Source organism: Rhinatrema bivittatum, chromosome 11 (assembly GCF_901001135.1).
Source record: "Rhinatrema bivittatum chromosome 11, aRhiBiv1.1, whole genome shotgun sequence".
Lineage (NCBI taxonomy): Eukaryota > Metazoa > Chordata > Amphibia > Gymnophiona > Rhinatrematidae > Rhinatrema > Rhinatrema bivittatum.
This window is the reverse complement of record NC_042625.1, coordinates 31165089-31190298: the sequence shown is the minus strand read 5'-3', so window position 1 is coordinate 31190298 and position 25210 is coordinate 31165089. Positions and strand designations below refer to the sequence as shown.

The 25210-nt window shown below is 44.4% G+C and overlaps 1 protein-coding gene across 2 annotated transcripts in view; it reads right to left on the bottom strand.

Annotated features, from left to right (window-relative positions):
- The window catches only part of MYO1H (myosin IH), a 245452-nt gene that overhangs the window by 35479 nt on the left and 184763 nt on the right, over positions 1–25210 (bottom strand). For both annotated transcript variants that reach the window (XM_029571488.1, XM_029571486.1), the window contains exons 21-24: positions 21799–21875; positions 6549–6617; positions 2805–2889; positions 1013–1172 (exon numbers count right to left, since the gene is read on the bottom strand). In XM_029571488.1, coding sequence (XP_029427348.1) covers positions 1013–1172; positions 2805–2889; positions 6549–6617; positions 21799–21875 — 391 coding nt within the window. The remainder of the gene's footprint in view (positions 1–1012; positions 1173–2804; positions 2890–6548; positions 6618–21798; positions 21876–25210) is intronic.

The following is a 25210-nucleotide window of genomic DNA, read 5'->3' as shown; positions in this document are numbered from 1 at the left end:
CATCTGCTATCTACTTGTTTTCCGTAGATAAGCAGCATGAATTAGCCATGCTGACGCTCCCGCCTCCCCAGACAGTTCCAGCATTGCATCTCGTCTTGCTTGAATATGGACTGAGGAGACTCGGGGAAACACGGGAAGATACAAGCAGGCACACATCACTGACAAAGTTCAGTGATCTTTGGGGCCGATGCAATATTATTCGCGGAAAGCAGGTGCTGACTGTTCAGCGCCCGCTTTCTTAATGAACGCAAGGCGCCTGCAAGGGGGACACCATGCAATACGCAAATTAGGGGGTCGCACTAGCAAGGAGGCGCTAGAGTCGCTAGCGCGACCTTAGCGCCTCCTTGCTAACGAGACCCCGTGGTTACTGGCGATCTGCCGGTTATGAACACTGACGCCGCGTTTATCGGCGTCGGTTTTCATTACTGCAGCCGGCCGGTTATGAAAACCAACGCTGAGCATATTGGCGTCGTTCTTCAATGCGACCGGCAGAGATTTTTTTTTACTTTTAAAAAAGTACAGAAAAGCAGTTTTTTCTGCTTTTCTGTACTTTTTTTCAGTGCACTCAGCTATTAACGCCTGAGCGATAAATGTGCATCTGAGATGCACATTTATTTTTTTGCATTTGGAGTGAAAGAGTAATAGCCTCATTCACTTGCATTTGCATGTGATGAGCACTAACTCATTCACTCCATGTCGGATGCACGTTAAATAGGCGCTAATCTCCCTATTGCATTAGGGGGTGGATTAGCGCCTATTTGACCAGCATCCGACAGCGGGTTAAACAGTGCGCTCGACTGAGCGCACTGTATTGCATTGGCCCCTTTGAGAGCTCTGCCACCTAGAGGCACAGAGGACGTCCCAGAAAGCATGGCTAATTCATCTGCTATCTAAGGAAAACACCGTTTATGGTAAGCAAACTTGCTCTTCCTTTCAAAAAGTTATTTTTTCTTTTGTGCATCTGTGACAAAACACTAGGAAGGCGGGGATTAAAACGGGATGGGATTCTCACCGTTTCCAGGCTAGCGGGAGGGCTGAGCCAGCTTTTGTCCAGGACAGTTTTCGGAACATGCTCCTTTAGCTTGGTGAGGTAGGTGTACTGCATAAGCTGTATAAAGTCACTGTTTTCAGGCCCAATGGGGTTATTTCGATTGATGAATCCCTTTATAAATCTATAACAAAAAAAAAACCAGATATTCTCTGTCTCCCATGTGGCCAAGATTTGAAAGGCTCGGTGATCATCTGTGAACCGTTGCGAAGTACAACAGAGAAAGGCAGCACATTGCCCTGGGAATAAGACACACAAACATCAGGCACTTCTGATGTTAAGGCAACACACACTCCATGCACCCCGAACTGTTTTCCTTCCAATGGGATGTGCTTTTGTTTGAAACAAAACGAGATTTGAACAAAAGAAAAGCGAACTAAATTTAGTTTGTATTTCATTTCATTTTGTTTTCCTCACTCAGTAGCCAACAACTTCTTGTCCCTGCCTCAAAATTTTAAAAATTCAAGGCCCATTGGATGTGCCTTCCTCAGGACTCCTCTTAACCCCATGGTTGGTTTTGAAAGTCCAAATGGAGCAAGAGCAATCCGCAGACACTCCTAACCTGCTGGGTCAATATTTTAAAATGATGCTAGCTGGCCTTGTTTTTTTTAGAGTGTAATCCTTTATTGCTGAACACTTTATAAAGAAAACTGCATTGTTCCAAATTATAAAATATTATGGGGTAGTAACTGGGTTTTTGGGGGTATTTTTACATATCTTATTTTCTCTTTTTGCCTTTTCTGCTGACGGGTCACTGGACACACTAAGGAAAACTCTCTCTATTAACCAAAGATATTGTCCACCAACTAGGTCTTCTGCTTTAAATATATGAACTTTAAGCAAAACTTTGAAGGACGATACTTTATGGGCTTGAGAAGCTGCTCTAATGTACAATAAGTTAAAAAAAGAAAATAACTCGGAAGGATCCGCATCAACGTAGAGCAGAACAGATTCAGAGCAAATTGAAAAGCTGGAAAAACCTGAGGCCCCCCTCCTTTTCTCACACGGATAGATGGATCTTTTTATCATCTTAAAGAAAAGGCACCAACTAATTTGTTCTGGGAACCAACTATAAAAATGTGCATCCATTCTTATTATGCAAAGAAGAAGGTTTGTAGCAGAATGCATTTCATTAAAGAATTAAACGTTTCCTGCTTTAAAATCTTGCTAGAAACATTCTTTGGTCAGTAAATAACTTGGCTCAAACAAGGGATCTGAGAACAAGATAACCGCAAGAGAAAAAACAGACAAAAAAAAGACACTATAATAAGGTCAAAGGTATTAGTTGCATTATCACTGGGAGGAAGAGATAATGAGAGTTTGTCTGCCTCACTTTTGCCCTTTCAATGGTGTCAGGATTCAATGGTGTAAAATCGAATGTGGTGCATTAGCGATGCAGTAAGTAAGATCTGCATCTTAACCGGCTCCAAGTAAATAATATTTGCTTCATTTGTTCTCTATTCTGCAATCCTGAGATGTGCAAAAAACAATGCACAGAAGTAGATCTCTGTAGGACCTTGTTAATCATTCCCAAAGCCGACCCATATATATTTTTTGTTTGTTTTTGTGGCTTTAGGAAAAAAATACCAGTGGCTGAGAATCTCCAGGATATTCAACCGCTTCTGCAACACAGGAACTTTTATAGAATCGAGGGCTCGTTACTTTGACTTATGCCCATTGCTTCCTCTTCTTCCCCTCCTCACTTGCCCTCCTCCCTCAACAATGAAAAATGGCACGAGTGAAAGCGGAGTCACACTTTTTGATAGTCTGCACAGCCCATGTCCTCTTCTTGGCTTCTTTCCGTGCCAGTGCACCTCTCCAGCAGGCCTCAATTTTTACAGCTGTAAGAAAATCGACAAGATGACTTTTCAGTATTTATTATTCGCAATGAGGTACAGCAGTTAAATTCAACACAAATGTGCAGCTGATGATGATGATTTGACTCCCATAAGCTCCGTTGCAATCGGTGCCCTGCACGTCTATTTACCAAACAGTGCAGAAAAGTGAGAGACTGGTGATGAGACGTCAGCAGCTGAGAATGCAGATTCCTTTAAACTACAGAAAGGCTCAGAGGCTTCGGCAGAGAGCCAGGAATAAGGAATCTGAGTGAAGCAGAGTTCAGCTGTAGATCAGTTCTATAGCCCAGTTCTATAGCCCAGTTAATAGTAAATTGTGTTATGTATGTTTGCTTACAACTTGAGAATGGCCATTCTAGCTACTCTAAACTTACTGAACTAACTGAATGCCACCGGAAGAAAATTATAGGAGAGTCACTTTTGACTTGATCTTTTTATGGTCTTCCATTAACTGCTTTGCAGATAACAAACTGGTATTACTATGTTGGCTGAATTCCTGGCTGGAGTGTATCCAGCGATGTGGAGAGTGGAGAGAGAGAAAGGGAAGCCATCAATGGCACCTCTGGGTTGAATAAGGCGGGGTCACACCTTCCCGAGGCTCCTTGGGACCAAACGGGAAGGAAGGCAGGCCTTCCCAAGCTCCTTGGGTGGACAGGAAGAGACGCAATCCTTCCTGCAGTCCTTGGGGCAGGATGAGGAGAGAAGCAGGCCTTCCCTCTAGGGGCATCACTAAGCATGAGCCCAAGGGCCTGTGCCCTGATTCCGCCCAAAAGTGCCCCGAATCCAGGCAGTAGCACAGACTTCTTTTTCCCACCACTCTACCCGTCCAACTCCCAGTATAGGGCTCTGATCTTCCTGCCCTCGATGTGGCTCTAGCCTGGCCTCCCTTCCTTCTCCTGCTCTCCTATCTCCTCCCCAAGCCAGCAGCAGGAGTGGCACTTAACACAGCATCAGCTTTCTGTGCTCCATGGACCCAGTCTCTTTGTATGAATTGTTTGGATCCCACAGATCTCAGAACTCATACTGTGAGACTGTGAGACTGGTGCCGCACGGCACAGGAAGTTAATGCTGTGTTAAGGCCGAGGTAGGGGGAAGATTGTGAGGGCAGGCATGCCGCACTGTGGATCTGGGGTGGAAGGGGTGGAAGTGGGAAGAGCTTTCCAAGACTTTAATCAGATAAACATAAATGTTACATTCCTGGTTATAATGAAGAGGTAATACTATTTGTTCACCTTATTTGTTCACCTATTTGTTCACCTTATTTACATGCGCAATGATTTTAACACTTGTGAATCATGGGGCTGTTCTCTAACCCAGGCAAAGAATGGGGGTTTCTGCTAGTTTACTATTAATTATTCATTTAAAAAGGAGGAAGACCGGATTGGTAGTCAGTTCTGGGACACAAGTTCTTTCTACCTCTAACAGATTCAGATTCAAATCCGGGAAACTTTATTGGCATGACGGTTTGTATTCATTTTAACATAACATAACATATGCCATACTGGGTCAGACTAAGGGTCCATCAAGCCCAGGATCATGTTTCCAACAGTGGCCTATCCAATTCACAAATACCTGGCAAGTACCCAAACATTAGATAGATCACAAGCTATTATTGCTTATTAATTACCATCATAGCAGTTTATAGATTTATCCTCTAGGAACTTATCCAAACCTTTTTTAAACCCAGTTACACTAACTGCTGTAACCACATCCTACGGCAATGAATTCCAGAGCTTAACTATGCACTGAGTGAAAAAGAATTTTCTTCGATTTGTTTTAAATGAGCTACTTGCTATATTCATGGAGTGCCCCTTGGTCCTTCTACTATCTGAGAGAGTAAATAACCAATTTATATTAACTTGTTCAAGTCCTTTCATGATTCTGTAGACTTCTATCATATCCCCCCTCAGTTGTCTCTTCTCCAAACTGAACAACCCATATTTCTTTAGCCTTTCCTCATTGGGCAGCCGTTCCATGCCCCTTATCATTTTAGTCGCCCTTCTCTGCACTTTCTCCAGTGCAGTTATATCCTTTTGAGATGCGGTGACCAGAAGTGCACACAATTTTCAATGTGTGGTCTCACCATGGAACTATACAGAGGCATTATGACATTTTCCGTTTTATTTTCCATTCCCTTCTTAATAATTCCTAACATTATGTTTGGAATACCAGACTTAATACCAACTTTGTGTGACTGTGTGCAAAGCACTGTGTCTCTCTATACGTCTACTAAGCTGTAATGACATACTATTGGTTTTCATGCAGTTCAGGTGCCAGAAACAAATGACTGGGCCATCCATCCCCAGAAAAGACTGGGTATGTTTTTCTTTATCTTCTCTCTTCTTTTAGCCTAGCAGTTTCCTTTCACTCCTTTGGATCTCTATCCCAATCGGAACCAGCATTTCCTGAGGCTGGAGCACATGAGCCTCAGCTCCTGTCCAGCCTAGCTATTGCAGAAACCAGGAAACCTAGACCACGGCTTCCTTCCAGAAGCTGATATATATATGCACCCTGAAAAATCCCACCAGCCAGGCTTGCTGGATCAATGTGGGAAGATGAAGTTGCAACCCTTCGGACCTCAACTCTCACTGTATCATGTTCAGCAGTAGAGTATTTGTTTACCTACCAGCAAAGGCCACCACATAGACATCTTGTTGACACTCCAGCTGAACAGAACCTTGTAAACTGAAACTGAAAACCTCCTCCCCGGTTTCCTGTTATTGTAAATATTGCTCCTCCACATATCTGATGGCAGATGATGGCCCATAAGCTGATTGAAACTAATCATTCTGCACCTTACCTACCACTCTACAATGACCTTTTTAATCCACCTACGGCACCCTTTATGGAGCAACCTCCTTGACCAGAACCTGTCTGCAGATACCAGTTGGATCAAGGAATGGCAATCACAGGAAATAAATAAATCACAAACACATTTCTCATATCAATCCTCACTCTTCAATGTGTTGGCTGTGAATTAACATGAAGAGAATGGCCCTTGCTAAAAAGGTTCAGAACAGGCAAAGGCCAATCAACAGCCAATCTTTGCTGTTGGAGCTTCAGAACCAACCCACCGTACAATTATCGAAAGACACAAATTATACTGCACATTATAGAAGAATGTCCTCTTTATAAACTAAGGTGGATTAATAACTTTGAACTCGCTTAACTAGGGCGATTTAGCAGATTTGCATTTGCTAAATAAATAATAATGACTGGGACTCTCTCCCATACCACTTGGGCCATGAATGCAGCCCCAGCAGAATCCTTAACCCACTCCAGCCCAAGAAGCAGAAATCAGGCTCAGGAGTAAAATCTAGGTCTCCTGCACAATACTGAGCCATTGGCTGGTTCCTGAAGTAAGGCATGTAGAGATCCTGTCTGGGTGAGCTGCACTATACAACTTCAGTATATTGCTATTAGCATTTATTAACTCTAGTCTGTTAAACAGGGCATTTAATCCCATGATTCCCCAGAGACATGCATGCTTTTGCTTTGTTTAAAATCTATGACCAAATTATGTTTTCATGATGCTTGACTTCCTAGTACAGTATATCTCAGAACGTACTAACCTCATCTTGAAATCTCTACAGTAAGGAAAACATAGCAGTATGGAGTGCTCGATGCAATTCTCTTTCACCTACCTGCCTTCTTCTGCTTCCGAAACTCCCTGCATCCTAAGCATCCTTTGTATTTGGCCTGAATTTTGGAAACTGCAAATAGGAAAAGTCAGTAAGGGTGATGTACTTCCCTAGATTTGTTTCACTTCTAGTCATTCACTGAGCAAATGCATCTGGGTTTTTACTACAGAGCAAATCTCATATTATACAGAGCCCCAGGTAAAAAGGTAATGTCTAATTTGGAACCTGCACGCTGGAGCAGTTTCCTTTCTGTTATGGCAGAGTTAAAAGAAATAAACACAAATATATTGGACACATGGAAACACTTACACCCAAAAGGAGCTGAGTTAGCACATGATGTAAACAGCAGCACCAATCATCAACTTAGCAAAAGACCATTCACACATCTTTTATAATCATTTAGAATTTAATTATCTTAAAATACAAATACAGGAAAATTGGTTCTTACCTGCTAATTTTAATTTCTGTAATACCACAGATCAGTCCAGACAAGTGGGTTTATTCATCCCTACCAGCAGATGGAGGCAGAGGACAAAACTTTGGGCACTGCTACATATCCGAGAGTACCCCCTGCAGTCCCTCAGTATTGACCTGTACCCAAGCCAAGATTAATTAATAACAGGGTGAACCAAATCCCCTAGAATTGATACCCCTGAATTGAATAGCCACCAACCAAAGTGGACAGAAAACTCCAGTAAACTATGCAACACTAGACAAACAATCTTAAACATTTACACATGAACTCATAGGCTCAGCAGCAAAAAACAAGCAGTCTTTTGGCAAAATCATTGAGGACGGGCCTCTGGACTGATCTGTAGTATTACAGCAATGAAAATTAGCAGGTAAGAACCAATTTTCTTTTCCTGAACATACCCAGATCAGTCCAGACAAGTGGGATGTACCCAAGCCCCCCTATACCAGGTGGGGACCCGAAAGACCCACTCTCAGCACACTCTCACCAAACAATGCCGGCTCTGGCGTGCACACATCCAATTGGTAATGTTTAGTGAATGTATGAAGTGAGGACCACACAGCGGCCCTACATATCTCCTGAGGAGATCAGATCATCAGAAAGAATTGGTGACCTTCAAATAGCGCAACAGGACATGTCGTACATCCAAGAGATGGAGATCCCTGCCAATTGAAGGATCACGAGATCAGTCCGGAAACCCCGGTAACTCCACTGCCTGATTCACATGAAAGTCAGAGACAACCTTAGGAAGGAACGAAGGCACCATACATAAGGACACCTTGTTGGTAGAGATCCGCAGGAAAGGATCGTGGCAAGAAAGGGCTTGTGATTCTGAGATTCGCCTGGCCGAGCAAATGGCAACCAAAAAGACGGTCTTCAAGGTAAGGACCTTCAGAGACGCACGACCCAAAGGCTCAAATGGAGCCTCACAGAGAACTTGCAACATCAAATTGAGATTCCACTCTGGGCACATGTTTCGCAGAGGGGAACACAGATGCATAACACCTTTCAGGAAACGCACCACGTCAGGATGAGATGCCAAAGGCTTGCCCTGTACCTTCCCCCTGAGACAACCCAGGGCTGAGACCTGAACTCTAAGCAAGCTATAAGCTAACCTCTTGGACAAGCCCTGCTGCAAGAAGGACAAATGTGTAGGACTGAAACCAGCAGCAGATCCAAACTCTGCTGGTCACACCAGGTCTCAAAAATCTTCCACGCCCGAGAATAAGCAATAGAAGTAGCGGGTGTCTAGCCTGAAGAAGGGTAGCAATAACTGACTCTGAATACCTCTTCGGACGCAACCACCGTCTCTCAAAAGCCAAGCTGCGAGACAGAAGGGATCTGATCCAAAATATGGGACCTTGACGCAGCAACTTCTGCAAGTGAGACAGCCGCAGAGGCTCATCCACAGCCAGATGTACCAGATCGGCGAACCACAGATGACGCGGCCACTCCAGTGCCACCATAACCACCAAACCTGCGTGAGCCTCTATCCATCTGAGCACTCGAGCTATGAGGGGCCACGGAGGAAAAACGTAGAGAAGGATCCCGGTTGGCCACGGGCATAGGAGCTTATCGAGGCCCACCGCTCCGATCTCCCACCTACAACTGAAAAACCTTTCCGTCTTGTCATTGGTTCATGTCACCATGAGATCCAGGTGAGGAGTCCCCCAGCAGGCACAAATGTGATTCCAAGCTTTTGGGGACAGTTCCCACTCTCCAGGATCCAATAGTTGCCAGCTGAGATAGTCCGCTTGTACGTTGTCTACTCCTGCAATGTGAGAGGCCGCGATGCCCTCAAGATGAAGTTCCACCCAGACAAACAAAAGCCTCGTGAGCCACAGTGGGACTATTGGTTCCTCCCTGGTGGTTGATATATGCCACCGTCGTCACAGTATCCGAAAACACTCTCCCCATCCGACTGCGGACCAAGTGAAGAAACACCTGAAGGGCTTTGCGTATTGCCCTTGTCTCCAACCAATAGATGGACCAAGACTGTTCCGACACTGACCACAGGCCCTGGGCCAAGCTGTCCAGACACACCACTCCCCAGCCCCTAAGGCTGGCATCCGTGGTGACCACCACCCATTCTGGGACTTTATTTATTTATTTATTTTTAATTTTTTATATACCGAGGTTCTTATAGAGACTACAAATCACTCCGGTTTACATATAACAATAAACTGCCCAACAAGATAAGGGGCTTTACATAGAACAGTGGCACATATGTAACAATATAACTGGATGACAATAAAACATAATGATAATAAATATTATAGATTAACATTGTAATTAATAAAATTGTGTAATATAATCTGTATAATTTAACTTTGAGGGGCATTCCTTTCTCGAAATTGCTCCCCGACATCCACCACACTAGACTGGACCTGGCCTCCTTCAACAAAGGCAGGGGGAGAAAGTACTGTTCCAACAGAGTTTTCCAGAGGACAAGAAAGCCTTCTGCAGCGGACACATATGTGCAACTGCCCACAGCACCAGCTTCAACGTCAAAGCCATTGAGCCCAGGACTTGTAAGTAATCCTAGATCTTCGGTATAGAGAGGCAACATAAGCAAGATATCTGATCCTGAAGCTTGGCCACCCTGTGGCCAAGCTTCAGGAGGAACATTCTGCCCAGCTGTGAGGAACATTCTGCCCAGCTGAGTACTGAATCGGGCCCCCAAGTATTCCAGGTACTGCGATGGCACCAGGTGACTCTTCACCAGATTGATGACCCAACCCAGCAACTCCAACAGAGACCTCACTCTGTACTGAACATGAGCACTCCTCCTGCATCTTCCCAGGATGAGCCAGTCATCCACATAGGGGTGTACCAACATTCCGCCCCTTCTGAGGGCTGCAGCCAACACAACCATCACCTTGGTTTGAGAAGCAGTGTCCAGTCCGAAGGGAAAGACCCAAAACTGAAAATGCTGACCCAGCACCTTGAACCAGAGAAACTTCTGGTGGTCCTGTTGAATGGGGATGTGTAGGTAGGCCTTAGTGACATCCAGAGATGCCCAAAACTCTCCTTTTTGGACCGCTGCAATCACGGTACGCAAAGTCTCCATGAAGAAGTGTTGTACCTTCAAACTTTGATTCACCTTTTGAAGGTCTAAGATGGGGCAAAAGGTGCCCTTCTTCTTTGAGACTATGAAGTAAATGGGGAACTTCCCTGCCCCTGTTCGGGCGCTGGGACCAGAACTACAGCCTCTAGACTTAACAACCTTTGCAGAGTCTCCTCTATTGCCACCCGCTTGCTTTGCGAAAGACAGCGCGACTCCTGAAAGACCTACCTGAAAGGGTGAGAAAAATCTAAGGCGTAACCGTCCCTGACAACCTCTAACACCCACTGGGAGGTGAACGTGATCCACTCCTCGTAAAATTGAAACAGTCTGCCTCCAATCGCTGCAGCCGAGGAATGGACTGGTCAGATCTCATTGGGAAGATTTGAGTCCGCTCGCTCCCTGAGCAGTCCCACTTCTATAAGACTTTCCCGAACCCCGAAAGGACTACTGTCTACTCGAGGACTGTCTTGGCATTGAGGTCCCAGAACCTCTCCCAGAGTGAAACCTCCTCGGCTCAAGAAACTGGGGTCACGAGGAGAAAGGCTTCTTCGTTGTCTTCTTATCCTCCGGCAACTTGTTTATTTATTTATTTATTTATTTATTTAAAAGCTTTTATATACCGAAGATCATGTACAAGTACATATCGCTTCGGTTTACAGAAAACCAGAATTAGAAATACCATGGGCATGGTGTACATGGAACAATAAACATTAAAACAAATAATACAAATATAAATTATATAATAATAGTAATAGTAATAATGTTAGTAGTAATAATAATAATAAAATAAAATCAATAAACTGTGAGTATGCAACAAACAGGGTAGATATTGAGTATGTGGTGCATTGAAGAATTATGCATGGAGAACATTAAATGTATGTTACAGTTAAGGTAGCGTATAACTTTATTATTTTTTTTTAGCTTGGGAAACTTTAGGTGAAGGCCTTTGTTGCCTTTGGTTTCTCCCAAGGACTTCATAACCTGGTCGAGATCCTCCCCGAACAAAAGCTTGCCTTTAAAAGGAAGGTTACATAGCTGCGATTTCGACGACAGATCCGCCGACCAATTACACAGCCACAACAGCCGTCTTGCTGCCACCACCGAAACCATGCTTCGCGCTGTGGTGCGCACAAGGTCATACAAGGCATACACTACATATGCGACTACTGCCTCCAGGCGGGCCACTTGGACCAGAGACAGTGTTCCCATGGAAGACTGCTCTTGTGACTTCTGGATCCAACAAAAACAGACATGCTGCATCATGCTGGCACAGACTGCAGCACAGAGCCCAAGAGCGGACACCTCAAACACCTGCTTGAGCTGAACTTCCAGTTTGCGATCCTGAACATCCTTCAGGGCAGCTGCTCCAGCTACCGGAATTGTGGTCTTTTTAGTGATAGCCGACACGGCAGCATCCACCTTCGGTGTCTTGAGGCGATCCAAATGCTCCTGCAGTAAAGGTTAAAGCTTTACCATCACTTTCCCCACCTTCAAGCCAGAGTCTGGGGATGCGCACATGTTATAAAATTGGTGCGTCCATGTGCATGCCCCTGGGAACCGAGCACCCATGGATGCACGCACGCTCCTTTTAAAATCATCCCCAAAATGAAAAATTATTTTCTTAGATTTGTTTAAATGAGCTACTTGCTAAATTCATGGAGTGCCCCCTAGTTCTTATATTACCTGAGAGAGTAAATAACGGATTTTCATTAACTTTTTCAAGTCCTTTCATGATTTTGTAGACCTCTATCATAGTCGTCTCTTCTCCAAACTGAACAGCCATAAGTTCCTTAGCCATACCTCATAGGGCAGCCGTTTCATGCTACTTATATTTTTGGTCACCCTTCTCTGCACTTTCTCCAGTGCAACTAAATCTTTTTGAGATGCAGCGACCAGAATTTGTTATTAATTAGGAGAGTTGTGGTGGATCCTTGGACCGGTGGCAGATGACCACGCCCCCGGGGAAGATCCCGAGAGGGACCACTGGTCAGGCTCAGAGTTAGGAGACAGACACACACTAGTTCTTTTATTAGACAGTATACTGAACCACCAGAGGTGGCAGTAGTGAGCGGGAATGCCCGGCTGGGCTGTAGTCCCTCAGATACTGGAACAGCGATCCCTGGAGGCTGAGCTGTAGAGAAACCCATGGGTTTCAGTAGGCAGGGTATGCAGGGTTCATGGACAGAACCTGATGGTAACACTCACACAATGTCTCATAGAAGCCCAGGAGCTGGAATGAAGTAGGCCCTTGAGGAGCGAGTACCTGGTTCCAGGGAAAGCTCTGAGAGAGCGATGGTAACTCACAGATGTAGTAGGCAGCGATGGCTTCCAGGCAGAAGTGAATTCCGAAGAAGTCCGGGAACGAGGGCCCTCAAGGAGCAAGTACCGGTTCCAGACTGCAACCTACAAAGTAAGCGAGAATGAGGCCCCTGAGGAGCGGGTACCCCTGGTAAGTCCGAGGAGGCAGAGTAGCATAGATAGAATGAATCCTTATCCTTGCTAACTCGAGTTGTTAGCAATTCAGAGACCTTTAAATATCTAAAGCAGATGACGTCATCTCAGGGGGACGCCCCTGAGGTTCGCGCCACTTCTGGTACTTGAGGCGGGGCTGCGCGTGCACCCCTAGGCATCAGGTCAACATGGCGGATTGCAGCGTCGGGCCGGTCCGGGGACGCCAGACGAGGACGGCCGAAGAACGCTGCGGCAGCCAGCCTTCCATCAACCCCGGAGGGAGTCGCCAATGCGGTGGGCGGAGTGGAGACGTCTGGCAGCGATGGTTGCAACAGAATTGCACACAGTATTCAAGATGCGGTCTCACCATGGAGCAATACAGAGGCATTATAAGAACATAAGAAAAACATAAGAAATTGCCATGCTGGGTCAGACCAAGGGTCCATCAAGCTCAGCATCCTATTTCCAACAGAGGCCAAAACCAGGCAATTACCCAAACACCAAGAAGATCCCTTGCTACTGATGCATGTTGCACGCCCTGTCCACGCCCGGCCCACGCACGGGCCTGCTCACCTCGCTAGCTCCTCTGCAGGTCACAGGACGGCCTCCCCAGCGGCAGCCACAAGTTCCTCCAGGCCTCGGCATCCCGCGGCGGCGGTCGCCGGGCCTTCCACTGCGTACCAGGCCTCATGCCAGAGTTCGGCGTCCCCAGTGGTGTTGGCCACGTCCCTACACGCGCGCATGCGCGGACTGCCCAGCCTCTTGTAGAGCCAGGGGTGGGTCCTAGCTCCGCAGCGCGCCCTGATTGAACGTGCGATATAAGGAAGTCCCTGCCTGCACTTCCTTGCCTTGGCAATCGGGTCGGCACTGTAAGTGTACTAGTTTGCCTCCGCGTTCACAATCTTGTTCCAGTCTTGTTGCAGCCTTGTTCCAGTGTCCTACTGTTCCAGCATCCTACTGTTCCAGCCTTGTCCAGCGTCCTTCTGTTCCAGCGTCTGTCTGTCTTGTCTTCCCAGGTAGTACCCTCGGACTGCCTCTCTGGTACTGACCTCGGCCTGCTTCTTGACCATTCTGTTCGCTGCCTGGATCCTGACTTCTGCCTGCCTTGTGACCTCGTCTGACCTCTGGAACCTGAACTCTGCTTCGTTGACTACTCCTTGGACTGATCCTCGGATTCTGACCCCCGCTGCCATTGACCACGCCTCCTGATTTTGGCTTTAAGAACATAAGAACATGCCATACTGGGTCAGACCAAGGGTCCATCAAGCCCAGCATCCTGTTTCCAACAGTGGCCAATCCAGGCCATAAGAACCTGGCAAGTACCCAAAAATTTGTCTATTCCATGCTACTGTTGCTAGTAATAACTGTGGCTATTTTCTAAGTCAACTTAATTAATAGCAGGTAATGGACTTCTCCAAGAACTTATCCAATCCTTTTTTAAACACAGCTATACTAACTACACTAACCACATCCTCTGGCAACAAATTCCAGAGTTTAATTGTGCGTTGAATGAAAAATAACTTTTTCCAATTAGTTTTAAATGTGCCACATGCTAACTTCATGGACTGCCCCCTAGCCTTTCTATTATCTGAAAGAGTAAATAACCGATTTACATCTACCCATTCTAGACCTCTCATGATTTTAAACACCTCTATCATATTTATTTATTTATTTATTTGATATTTTTATATACCGACAGTCGTTGGGAACATCCTATCAGTTTACATAAGAACATAAAATAGCAACAGGCTTTAGAAGGAACAATAACTTGAGAAATGGAGCTTAAGGCAAGGGGTAAGAAAGGGAGGAGAAGGGGGGGGGGGGGGTAGAAGAGGTTCAACCAACAACAGAGACATCAAAACTATTTACAATCAATTTTAGTCAATATGACCTGGATAAAACTTTTATTCTGAGGATAGAATTGGCTGCAAAAAAGTGAAATTATATGTAAATATGGGGCAAGGCATAGAGAACTTTGAAGGGGGGGGGGGGGGTAGGAATACTTGGTTCTAAGTGGCGGAATAATTGCTGCCTGGGGCGGGGAGAAAAAGAAATCAATAGGAGTAGGCCTGTTTACATAACCAAGTCTTGAGGTTCTACTTAAATTATTTTGGGCATATTTCTAGCTGAAGACTGGCGGGCATGGAATTCCAAAGGAGGGAACCAGCGATGGAAAAGGCGCGGTTTTTGGTGATCGTAAATTTTGTATGTTTGGGTGGGTGTGTATGTAGAGTTCCCCCTCAGCCGTCTCTTCTCCAAGCTGAAAAGTCCTAACCTCTTTAGTCTTTCTTCATAGGGGAGCTGTTCCATTCCCCTTATCATTTTGGTTGCCCTTCTCTGTACCTTCTCCTTCGCAACTATATCTTTTTTGAGATGCGGCGACCAGAATTGTACACAGTATTCAAGGTGCAGTCTCACCATGGAACGATACAGAGGCATTATGACATTTTCTGTTTTATTCACCATTCCCTTTCTAATAATTCCCAACATTCTGTTTGCTTTTTTGACTGCCACAGCACACTGAACCGACGATTTCAATGTGTTATCCACTATGACGCCTAGATCTCTTTCTTGGGTGGTAGCACTTAATATGGAACCTAACATTGTGTAACTATAGCATGGGTTATTTTTCCCTATATGCATCACCTTGCACTTATCCATACTAAATTTCATCTGCCATTCGATGCCCATTTTTCCAGTCTCACAAGGTCTTCCTGCAATTTATCACAATCTGCTTGTGATTTAACTACTCTGAACAATTTTGTATCATCTGCAATTTGATTACCTCACTCGTCGTATTTCTTTCCAGATCATTTATAAATATATTGAAAAGTAAGGGTCCCAATAAAGAACCCTGAGGCACTCCGCTGCCCACTCCCTTCCACTGAGAAAATTGTCCATTTAATCCTACTCTCTATTTCCTGTCTTTTAGCCAGTTTGTATTCCACGAAAGGATATCGCCACCTATCCCATGACTTTTTACTTTCCTAGAAGCCTCTCATGAGGAACTTTGTCAAACACCTTCTGAAAATCCAAATATACCACATCTACCGGTTCACCTTTATCCACATGTTTATTAACTCCTTCAAAAAAGTGAAGCAGATTTGTGAGGCAAGACTTGCCTTGGGTACAGCAATGCTGACTTTGTTCCATTAAACCATGTCTTTCTATATGTTCTGTGATTTTGATGTTTAGAACACTTTCCACTATTTTTCCTGGCACTGAAGTCAGGCTAACCGGTCTGTAGTTTCCCAGATTGCCCCTGAGCCCTTTTTAAATATTGGGGTTACATTAGCTATCCTCCAGTCTTCAGGTACAATGGATGATTTTAATGATAGGTTACAAATTTTTACTAATAGGTCTGAAATTTCATTTTTTTAGTTCCTTCAGAACCCTGGGGTGTACACCATCCGGTCCAGGTGATTTACTACGCTTCAGTTTGTCAATCAGGCCTACCACATCTTCTAGGTTCACCGTGATTTGGTTCAGTCCATCTGAATTTATTTATTTATTTATTTAAAACCTTTTTTATACCGGTGTTAGTGTAAACATCACATCGGTTTACAATACAACAAAATGAATAGAAAATACAATTAACAAGGGAATAAAACAGGTGAGCGAAGAGAAACGTGGGAAAGCAGCATAGGTAACTATTGGAACATATCATGTTGGATAATATCATGAATGCTAGTTATTATATACATTATATACATTATTAGAACATAAGACCGTTGCAACAGATTCAGAATACTGCTGCTCGTTTATTAACAGGAGCACCTATGAGACATCACATCACCCCCATCCTGTATGGGTTACATTGGCTGCCCATCAAGTTTAGGGTGAAATACAAAATCTTGTCATTAATTCACACACTAATACATGATCCGGATTCAACTTGGCTCTGCACCTCACTACGGTTATATAAGCCTACTAGAAATCTCAGATCTACCTCTAAATATCTACTTGATGTGCCTACATTCAGACTGGCCAGACTAAATATAACCAGGGAGAGAGCATTCTCTGTGGCGGGACCCATTCTTTGGAACTCGATTCCAAATACCTTGAGATCAATCACGGATCATAAGGAATTTAAGAAGGTTTTAAAAACCTACTTATTCAAGATAGCCTATGCAGGGAATTGAGGAAATGAATACCTCTCCTCAAAGTTCCTCATAATATCAGTACTGGTTTATGATATATACTTGGAGCTTAATAGCTTGTTTGTCGCTAACCACATGATAATTATGGCCTCTGGTTTCTTAACTTTTTTTATATTTCTGACTTTTCTTGTTTTGTTATAAATTTTTAGTTAAGTTATGTAAAGAGTTAGGGATTATAATTACATGATGTATTTTTTTATCAACCTTTTACTATATTTTATTTAATAATTTTTGTTTATTTTTATTAATTTTGTTATTATTATTTTGTCTTGTTATAAATTGAACTTGTGAACCGTTTTGGTCGGACGCTCTCCGTGAAAATCGATATATAAAAGGTTTTAAATAAATAAATAAATAAATAAATAAAGATCACAGTGTACGATGGTAGAAGAAGATGATTGATGGTTATAGCAGGGGGGTTTGCTAGTCAGGAAATGCCTGTTTAAATAACCATGTTTTTAGTTTCTTCCTAAATTTGAGAGAACATTCATTACCCAAGAAAACCTTCTCCAGTATGGGTACCTCCCCAACATCCTCTTCAGTAAACACCGAAGCAAATAAATCATTTAATCTTTCCGTGATGGCTTTATCTTCTCTAAGTGCCCCTTTAACCCCTTGATTATCTAACGGTCCAACTAACTCCCTCACAGGCTTTCTGCTTCGGATATATTTTTAAAAGTTTTTACTGTGAGTTTTTGCCTCTACGGCCAATTTCTTTTAAATACTCTCTTAGCCTGTCTTATTTATTTATTTATTTATTTATTTATCTATTTATTTAAAGAGTCTTCTATACCGATGTTAGTCGAAACATCACCTCGGTTTACATGGAACAAAAGCAACGGAAATTACAAGTAACAGGGGAAGGGTAGGGGGTACAAAAACCAATAGGAGAGCAGAGAAGCATAGGAACAATTAACAAGTGAACTATAATGTCATAAGAACAAATTCATAGTCAAATTCAGGTCTTACATTTAATTTGCTAATGCTTATGCTTGATCCTATTTTCTTCTGATGGATCCTTGTTCCAATTTTTGAATGAAGATCTTTTGGCTTAAATTGCCTCTTTCACCTCACTTTTTAACCGTGCTGGCAATCATTTGACCTTCCTTCCACCTTTCTGAATGTGAGGTATACATATGTACTGTGCTTCTAGGATGGTTTTTTAACAATGTCCACACCTGTTGCACACTTTTAACCTTTGTAGCTGCACCTTTCAATTTTTTTTAACTATTTTTCTCATTTTATCAAAGTTTCCCTTTTGAAAGTTTAGTGCTACAACCATGGATTTACTTACTATCCCCCTTCCAGTCATTAATTCAAATTTTATCATATTATGATCACTATTGTCAAGTGACCCCACCACCGTAAGCTCTCTCTTACCAAATCCTGCACTCCACTAAGAATTAGATCTAAAATTGCTCCCTCCCTCGTTGGTTCCTGAAGCAATTGCTCCATAAAACTCATTTATTCCATCCAGGAACTTTATCTCTCTAGCAGGTCCTGATGTTTCACTTACCCAGTCAATACTGGGGTAATTGAAATCTCCCATTACTGCACTACCAATTTGGTTAGCTTCCCTAATTTCTCTTAGCATTTCACTGTCAGTCTCACCATCTTGATCAGATGGACGGTAGTATACTCCTCTCACTATAGTCTTCCCCAACACACAAGGGATTTCTACCCATAAAGATTCAATTTTGCATTTAGTTTCTTGCAGGATCTTTATCCTGTTGGACTCTATGCCATCCCGGACATAAAGCCCCCCCCCCCCCCCAAGTTGGTCCTCCCTATCATTGTGATAATCTTTGTACCCTGATATAGCACTGTCCCATTGGTTATCCTCCTTCCTCCCAGTCTCTGAGATGCCAATTTTGTCTATCTCATCTTTCACTGCTATACACTCTAATTCTCCCATCTTACTTCTTAGACTTCTAGCATTTGTATACAGACATTTCAAAGTGTGGTTTTTGTTTTTATCAACATTCTACTTTTCAGTTGACAGAGGTAAATTGGAGCAAAGCAAAGCATGTGTCGGGCAGAGGGACAGGGATGGGCATTAGTCATGCTGAGCAGTCATTAGTTGAACAGCCCGGGTGGGGGGGACCTCTCCGCAGGAGGCATAGTTTCCAATGGAGAATACCTTTGCCCTCATAGAAGGTAGACATGTGAATCGTGTGATCGATCGTCTTAACGATCGATTTCGGCTGGGAGGGGGAGGGAATCGGATCGTTGCCGTTTGGGTTTTTTAAAAATCGTGAAAATCGTGAAAATCGAAAACCGGCACACTAAAACATCCCTAAAACCCACCCCGACCCTTTAAAATAAATCCCCCACCCTCCCGAACCCCCCCCAAAATGCCTTAAATTACCTGGGGTCCAGTGGGGGAGAGGGCGGGAAAACCGGCACACTAAAACAACCCTAAAACCCACCCCGACCCTTTAAAATAAATCCCCCACCCTCCCGAACCCCCCCAAAATGCCTTAAATTACCTGGGGTCCAGAGGAAGGGTCCCGGTGTGATCTTTTACTCTCGGACCTCCGGTGCTTGTAGAAATGGCTCCGGCGCTACCTTTGCCTTGTCATATGACAGGTCAAAGGTAGCGCCGGCGCCATTTTGTTTTTTGTCCCCCGAGGTCAGGAGCGTAGGAGATCGCTCCCGGACCCCCGCTGGACCCCCAGGGACTTTTGGCCAGCTTGGGGGGGCCTCCTGACCCCCACAAGACTTGCCAAAAGTCCAGCGGGGGTCCGGAACGACCTCCTGCAGTCGAATCGTGTTGTCTACGGCCGGCGCCATTTTGCGCAAAATGGCGACGCAAAATGGCGCCGGCCATAGACAACACGATTCGACTGCAGGAGGTCATTCTGGCCCCCCGCTGGACTTTTGGCAAGTCTTGTGGGGGTCAGGAGGCCCCCCCAAGCTGGCCAAAAGTCCATGGGGGTCCAGCGGGGGTCCGGGAGCGATCTCCTGCCGCGAATCGTTTTTCTGTACGGAAAATGGCGCCGGCCATACGCTGTATGGCCGGCGCCATTTTCCATACGGATTCGACTGCAGGAGGTCGTTCCGGACCCCCGCTGGACTTTTGGCAAGTCTTGTGGGGGTCAGGAGGCCCCCCCAAGCTGGCCAAAAGTCCCTGGGGGTCCAGCGGGGGTCCAGGAGCGATCTCCTGCCGCGAATCGTTTTTCCGTACGGAAAAACCAAAAGTAGCGCCGGCGCCATTTCTACAAGCACCGGAGGTCCGAGAGTGGAAGATCACAGCGGGACCCTTCCTCTGGACCCCAGGTAATTTAAGGCATTTTGGGGAGGTTCGGGAGGGTGGGGGATTTATTTTAAAGGGTCGGGGTGGGTTTTAGTGTTTTTTTAGTGTGCCGGTTTTTTCGCCCTCCCCCTTCCCCCGATTTACGATTTTTTGACGATAAATCGGGGGAATTGTTATTGTATCGCGGCTCTAACGATTTTTGACGATTTAAAATATATCGGACGATATTTTAAATCGTCAAAAAACGATTCACATCCCTAATAGAAGGTATGATGTGTGGAAACCCACTCCCCACCTCCTCATCCTAACAGCAGGACTCAGCGCTGTGACATCTCCAATTGAGAAAATGTGGTTTTGGCAGTTCACCAAAAGACTTTGCTGACCTCGTCCTGTACTTTTGTGATTTCAACATCAGTTCCTAAGTCAGTTTTCTAGTTACTAAAAAAAATTGGATTTTCTCCAAACTCCCATTCCCCTGCAAATCTCCCTTCCCTACTGATTTAAATTTCCTCTGTAGCTCTTAAAAACCCAGATCCAGCATTTCACCGTCCCCATTACCATTCCACACAGCAGGTGAGTGAATAATTTACTTTCACTTTTTTTTTTTTTTTTTTTTTTTAAATCAAACTCCTCAATAGCCATACAGAAGAGGTGAGCAAACGATGGCCTGTGGGAGCTTTTAATTTGGTCTGCAGTGGTAAGAGCAGGAGGTGCTTGGTGGAAGTGATAGCACTGGCTCGATTGCACCTCAGCGGAGCACACCCCCATCCTTGCTCTTCAGACTTCCAGAGGGGTACTACTCTCTCTCCTTGGACCCTCATTGGCTTCTGCCACCCAATCCAATCTAGGTCCACAAAGGCCAAAATGTTTGCCCTCCCCTGCCATACAGGCATGACATGCACTGTCCTATGAAAAGTGATGTCCAAAGGTAGGTTCATACAGGCTCAGATATTCTACTAAGCAGATTGGGCTGCCTAAGGGCACCTCACCTCTCTCCTGGCAGCATTTCCAAGTGTTTGTATACTATCGGACCTGCCCCCTTAAAGGCACAGAGACTGTAAAATAGAAGAACAACTTACTCGCCCCTTCACCTTTAAGGAGGCAGCGAGGTTGTGACCAGATGTTGCCACTAAGGAAACTGCCACTAGAACAGGTGAGGAGACATCTCCTTTCATTATGGTACATCTTCAGAGAGGGAAACTGACACATATCCCCCACCATTTTTTGTGTACTTGGAGAAGGACCCTACCCCACTTCTGCACCCTCCATCCCCCCTTCCCCAGCTAGGGTCAACTAACAGGTAAATTACATTTTAAAAAGCTGAGTGCCCGACCTAGTCAGCCCAGTTTTGGTTGCCTAGGTTTAGGAAATATTTCAGCCGCACCTAACAGAATAGGTTTGCTACTGAAAATTCTCTTAAATCTAGACAGCCAACATTGGGCCGTCTAGATTTAGGCCTATTAAAGGAATTCCTAGCAATTAAATTCCTTCCCATGGCCTAACCCCTCCCTGGGTGGTGGTAGAACAACCAGCTTTCAGCAGACACTGAGATGGGGACATATTTACCCTGGCGGGATCTAACCACCAGCTCCCTAGTTAGGAAGTCAGATTCCTTTGACAATTCACACCACTATGGGCCATATTCATTAGCCAAACCCTAAACTTGTAGGGTGAGGCATGATGCTAGCCATGTCTGAAAGGGCCCACTAGAATAATCTAGTCTTATATTTATATTATTGGATGCCCTGGAAAGGATGCTTTATTAAAAAAACCCAACCTAAAACCTCAGTTATGATATTAGCATAATGACTGTGTAAATGAGGCACGAGAAACCGTATGGGCTATACCTAGTTGATGCTTCCTTATTTCAAATGCATCCACTATGGCAAAAAGCGTCCGTGGGAAACGGATAAATAGTTTTGTCCTGAAAGAGAAAAAAAACACAGTGATCCTTTTTAAATGATTAAGGAGGGCAGTTTGAAAAAAGAAAGACAAGCTTATGTGAATCAAGCGTTAATAAATCAGATCAGGACTTCTGGCTGAGAACAAGATCGGAAAGGCTCTGCGGTATTGCAGTAGGAATGGGCAGGTTAGATGGGATTAGCTGTCCTTATCTGCTGCCATTTGCTATGTCTCTATGATCTCAGCAGAACTGCAAAGAGGCAGCAGGGATGGCCAACTCCAGTCCTTAAGAGTCACACACAAGCCTGGTTTTCAGGACATTCATAATGAATATGTGTGAGACAGATTTGTATTGCAATGGAGCCAGTGCATGCAAATCTATCTCGTGCAATAAAGCACAACTGTGTAACTTACTTTTTAGACAAGAAAAATAAACTAGCTTAGGCAGCACCCAGTGCTTGATTTTGGAGAGGCGTAACCTGTTATATCCACTATCTATGGAAACTGATTCATCATCATCACCTTCCTTCCCAATATTTCACACGCATCCACTATCTCAGTGGTTCCCAATCCTGTCCTGGGGACCTCCCAGCCAGTCGGGTTTTCAGGTTATCCACAATGAATATTCGTGAGAGAAAGCAGAGTTGCTTACCTGTAACAGGTGTTCTCCCAGGACAGGAGGATGTAGTCCTCACATATGGGTGACACTGAGCATGCCCAGCATGCCATGATCCCTGTGTCCACAGGGGTCTCCCTTCAGTCTCATTTGAAGCAAAAGGCACGAGTGAAAAATAAAATAATAAACGTAAGCAGACCCAACTCTGCGGGGTGGCGGGTGGGTTTTGTGAGGACTACATCCTGCTGTCCTGGGAGAACACCTGTTACAGGTAAGCAACTCTGCTTTCTCCCAGAACAAGTAGGATGGTAGTCCTCACATATGGGTGATTAGCAAACTACAAGCTGACTCATATTACAACAGGCCAATAGCAGACAACTTGTGCAGCAGGCACAATAATTGGGGTGCTATTGGCAATGATGAGGCAGCCTGAAATCACAGCAGGTGGTTGTGGAAGGAGTTGGGGATTATACTAGAACAAAGTTTTCCAAGACAGATTGGCCAAAGGCAGAGTCTTGTTGGTCTTCCCTATCTAAGCAATAGAGGGCTGCGAATGTGTGAAGAGAGCTCCATGTCGTAACCTAGCAAATGTCGGCAATTGGTACTGAACGATAGTGTGCTACCGATGTTGCCATGGCCCTTACAAAAAGTGCCTGCACTCACCCCTAGCAGAATTCGATACAGTCTACTAGCCAGGGCCGGTGCAAGGGTATTCGGCACCCTAAGCAAACCTTACAGCGTGGCGCCCCCCCCCCCCCCCCATATACAATTTTAAATTATGCATTTATAACAACATATTTTACATGAAACATTACATTCTGAGGTAAAATGAATATACTCGTTGTTGTGATAATTTCATGCACGTTGTGATGCCAACAAGAAAACTTTGCATCTTGGAATTCATATGGCATCATACCTATTATGATGTTTTGGCATAGTCCTCCCGTATCAGCATAGTACTATCTGCCAACACTCAAAGAATAACAACCTTACCTATGAAAAATAATACCACAAATATTACACCAGAATCTAAAATATCAGTACACCTCCTATCAGGAAAACAGAACAGGCCAAGCTACTACAGATCCCTACAGAGAAACCACATACTAAAAGAATGCTTCATCTCAGTCTTTGCATGCAGAACACAAACCCTCACCAATTACAGAATAAAGTCACATAAAGTATAAATAGAAATGTGCAAAAACTGAACTGTAAAATGCATCATGCCAGACTTTACAGTGCACAATGGAAAAACAAAAATCACCATTCCTCATGAAACAGGGAGGAAGATTCAGAACCAATGTCAGGAAGTATTTCTTCACGGAGAGGGTGGTGGATGCCTGGAATGCCTTTCCGGAGGAAGTGGTGAAGACCAGAACTGTGAGGGACTTCAAAGGGGCGTGGGATAAACACTGTGGATCCATAAAGTCAAGAGACCGCCAATGTAGAGTGGGTGGCTCACCAGAACGATGGCTACTGCCCGGAGACAATACCCTTATTAAATAAACATACAGATGCTTACTGTATGACTCCAACATCGCTCTAAGCTTCAACGGCAAGAGGAAATGTGGAAAAAAGGATTTGCTATCACAAAGAGAGGAGTAGCTGGCTTGTTACGGCGGTTACTACCCCAAACCAAATAAGCCTAATACTTCACTTTCCAAGCATATACAGCATAGTTCTCTGCTTCAACGGCAGGGGAGAAGAAAAGAGGGTTTGCACTCACAAAGCGGGGAGTAGCTGGCTTATTACGGCGGTTACTACCCCAAACCAAATGTGCCTGATACTTCGCTTTCGATGCATATCCAGCATGGCTCTCTGCTTCATGGCATGGGAGAGGCTGATACATCAAGCATTTCCAGCATAGCTCTCTGCTTCAACAGCAGGGGAATAAGAAAAGCTGAGGCTTCACGCATATCCAGAATAGCTTCAACTGCAGGGGAGAAGAAAGAAAAAAAAAAGGATTCGCACTCACAAAGCAGGGAGTAGCTGGCTTGTTACGGCGGTTACTACCCTAAACCAAAAGGGCCTGATACTTCACTTTCAATGCATAACCAGCATGGCTCTCTGCTTCAACGGCAGGAGAGAAGAAAAACAACCAATAGGGGCTGTATGACATAGTCTGGGTAAAGGGAATAAACATGGGTGTAGCTTGCTTATTGCAGCAGTTACTACCCCTACTACCCCTAACTAATCAAGCTAGGTATTTCACTTGGATGCAGCTCCATCACTGCTCTCTACATTAATGGTGGGGGTGGAAGGGAAATAGAACCAAGAGTTAAGAGAAAATGATAAGTATGAGAGAAAAAAATGTGTGAAGCTTGCTGGGCAGACTAGATGGGCCATTTGGTCTTCTTCTGCCGTCATTTCTATGTTTCTATGTTTCTATGTTTCTAATAAAATCAACATATATAAATCATTAATCATAATAGTAAAATCATATTAATAAAATAATTTCAAAACAGCTGATGAATAGAATATCCAATAATTAAAGACTCATGCAAATTTTGAAAGCTTTATCAAACACCAATAAAATATTTCAAAACAGCAGACACATCACATACTACCCAATAATTAAAATGGTAGTCAATCAAGAAAAATGAACTTAAAAAGCCACCTTTACTTACCGTCTCCAGCAGTTCTCCTACTCCTTTCCCTTGCAGGCCACACCAGAAGCAGCAATAGCTGCTGAAGCTGTTCTCACGGTCCTCTTCCTTAGGGACCACAACTAGTCTCTTCTC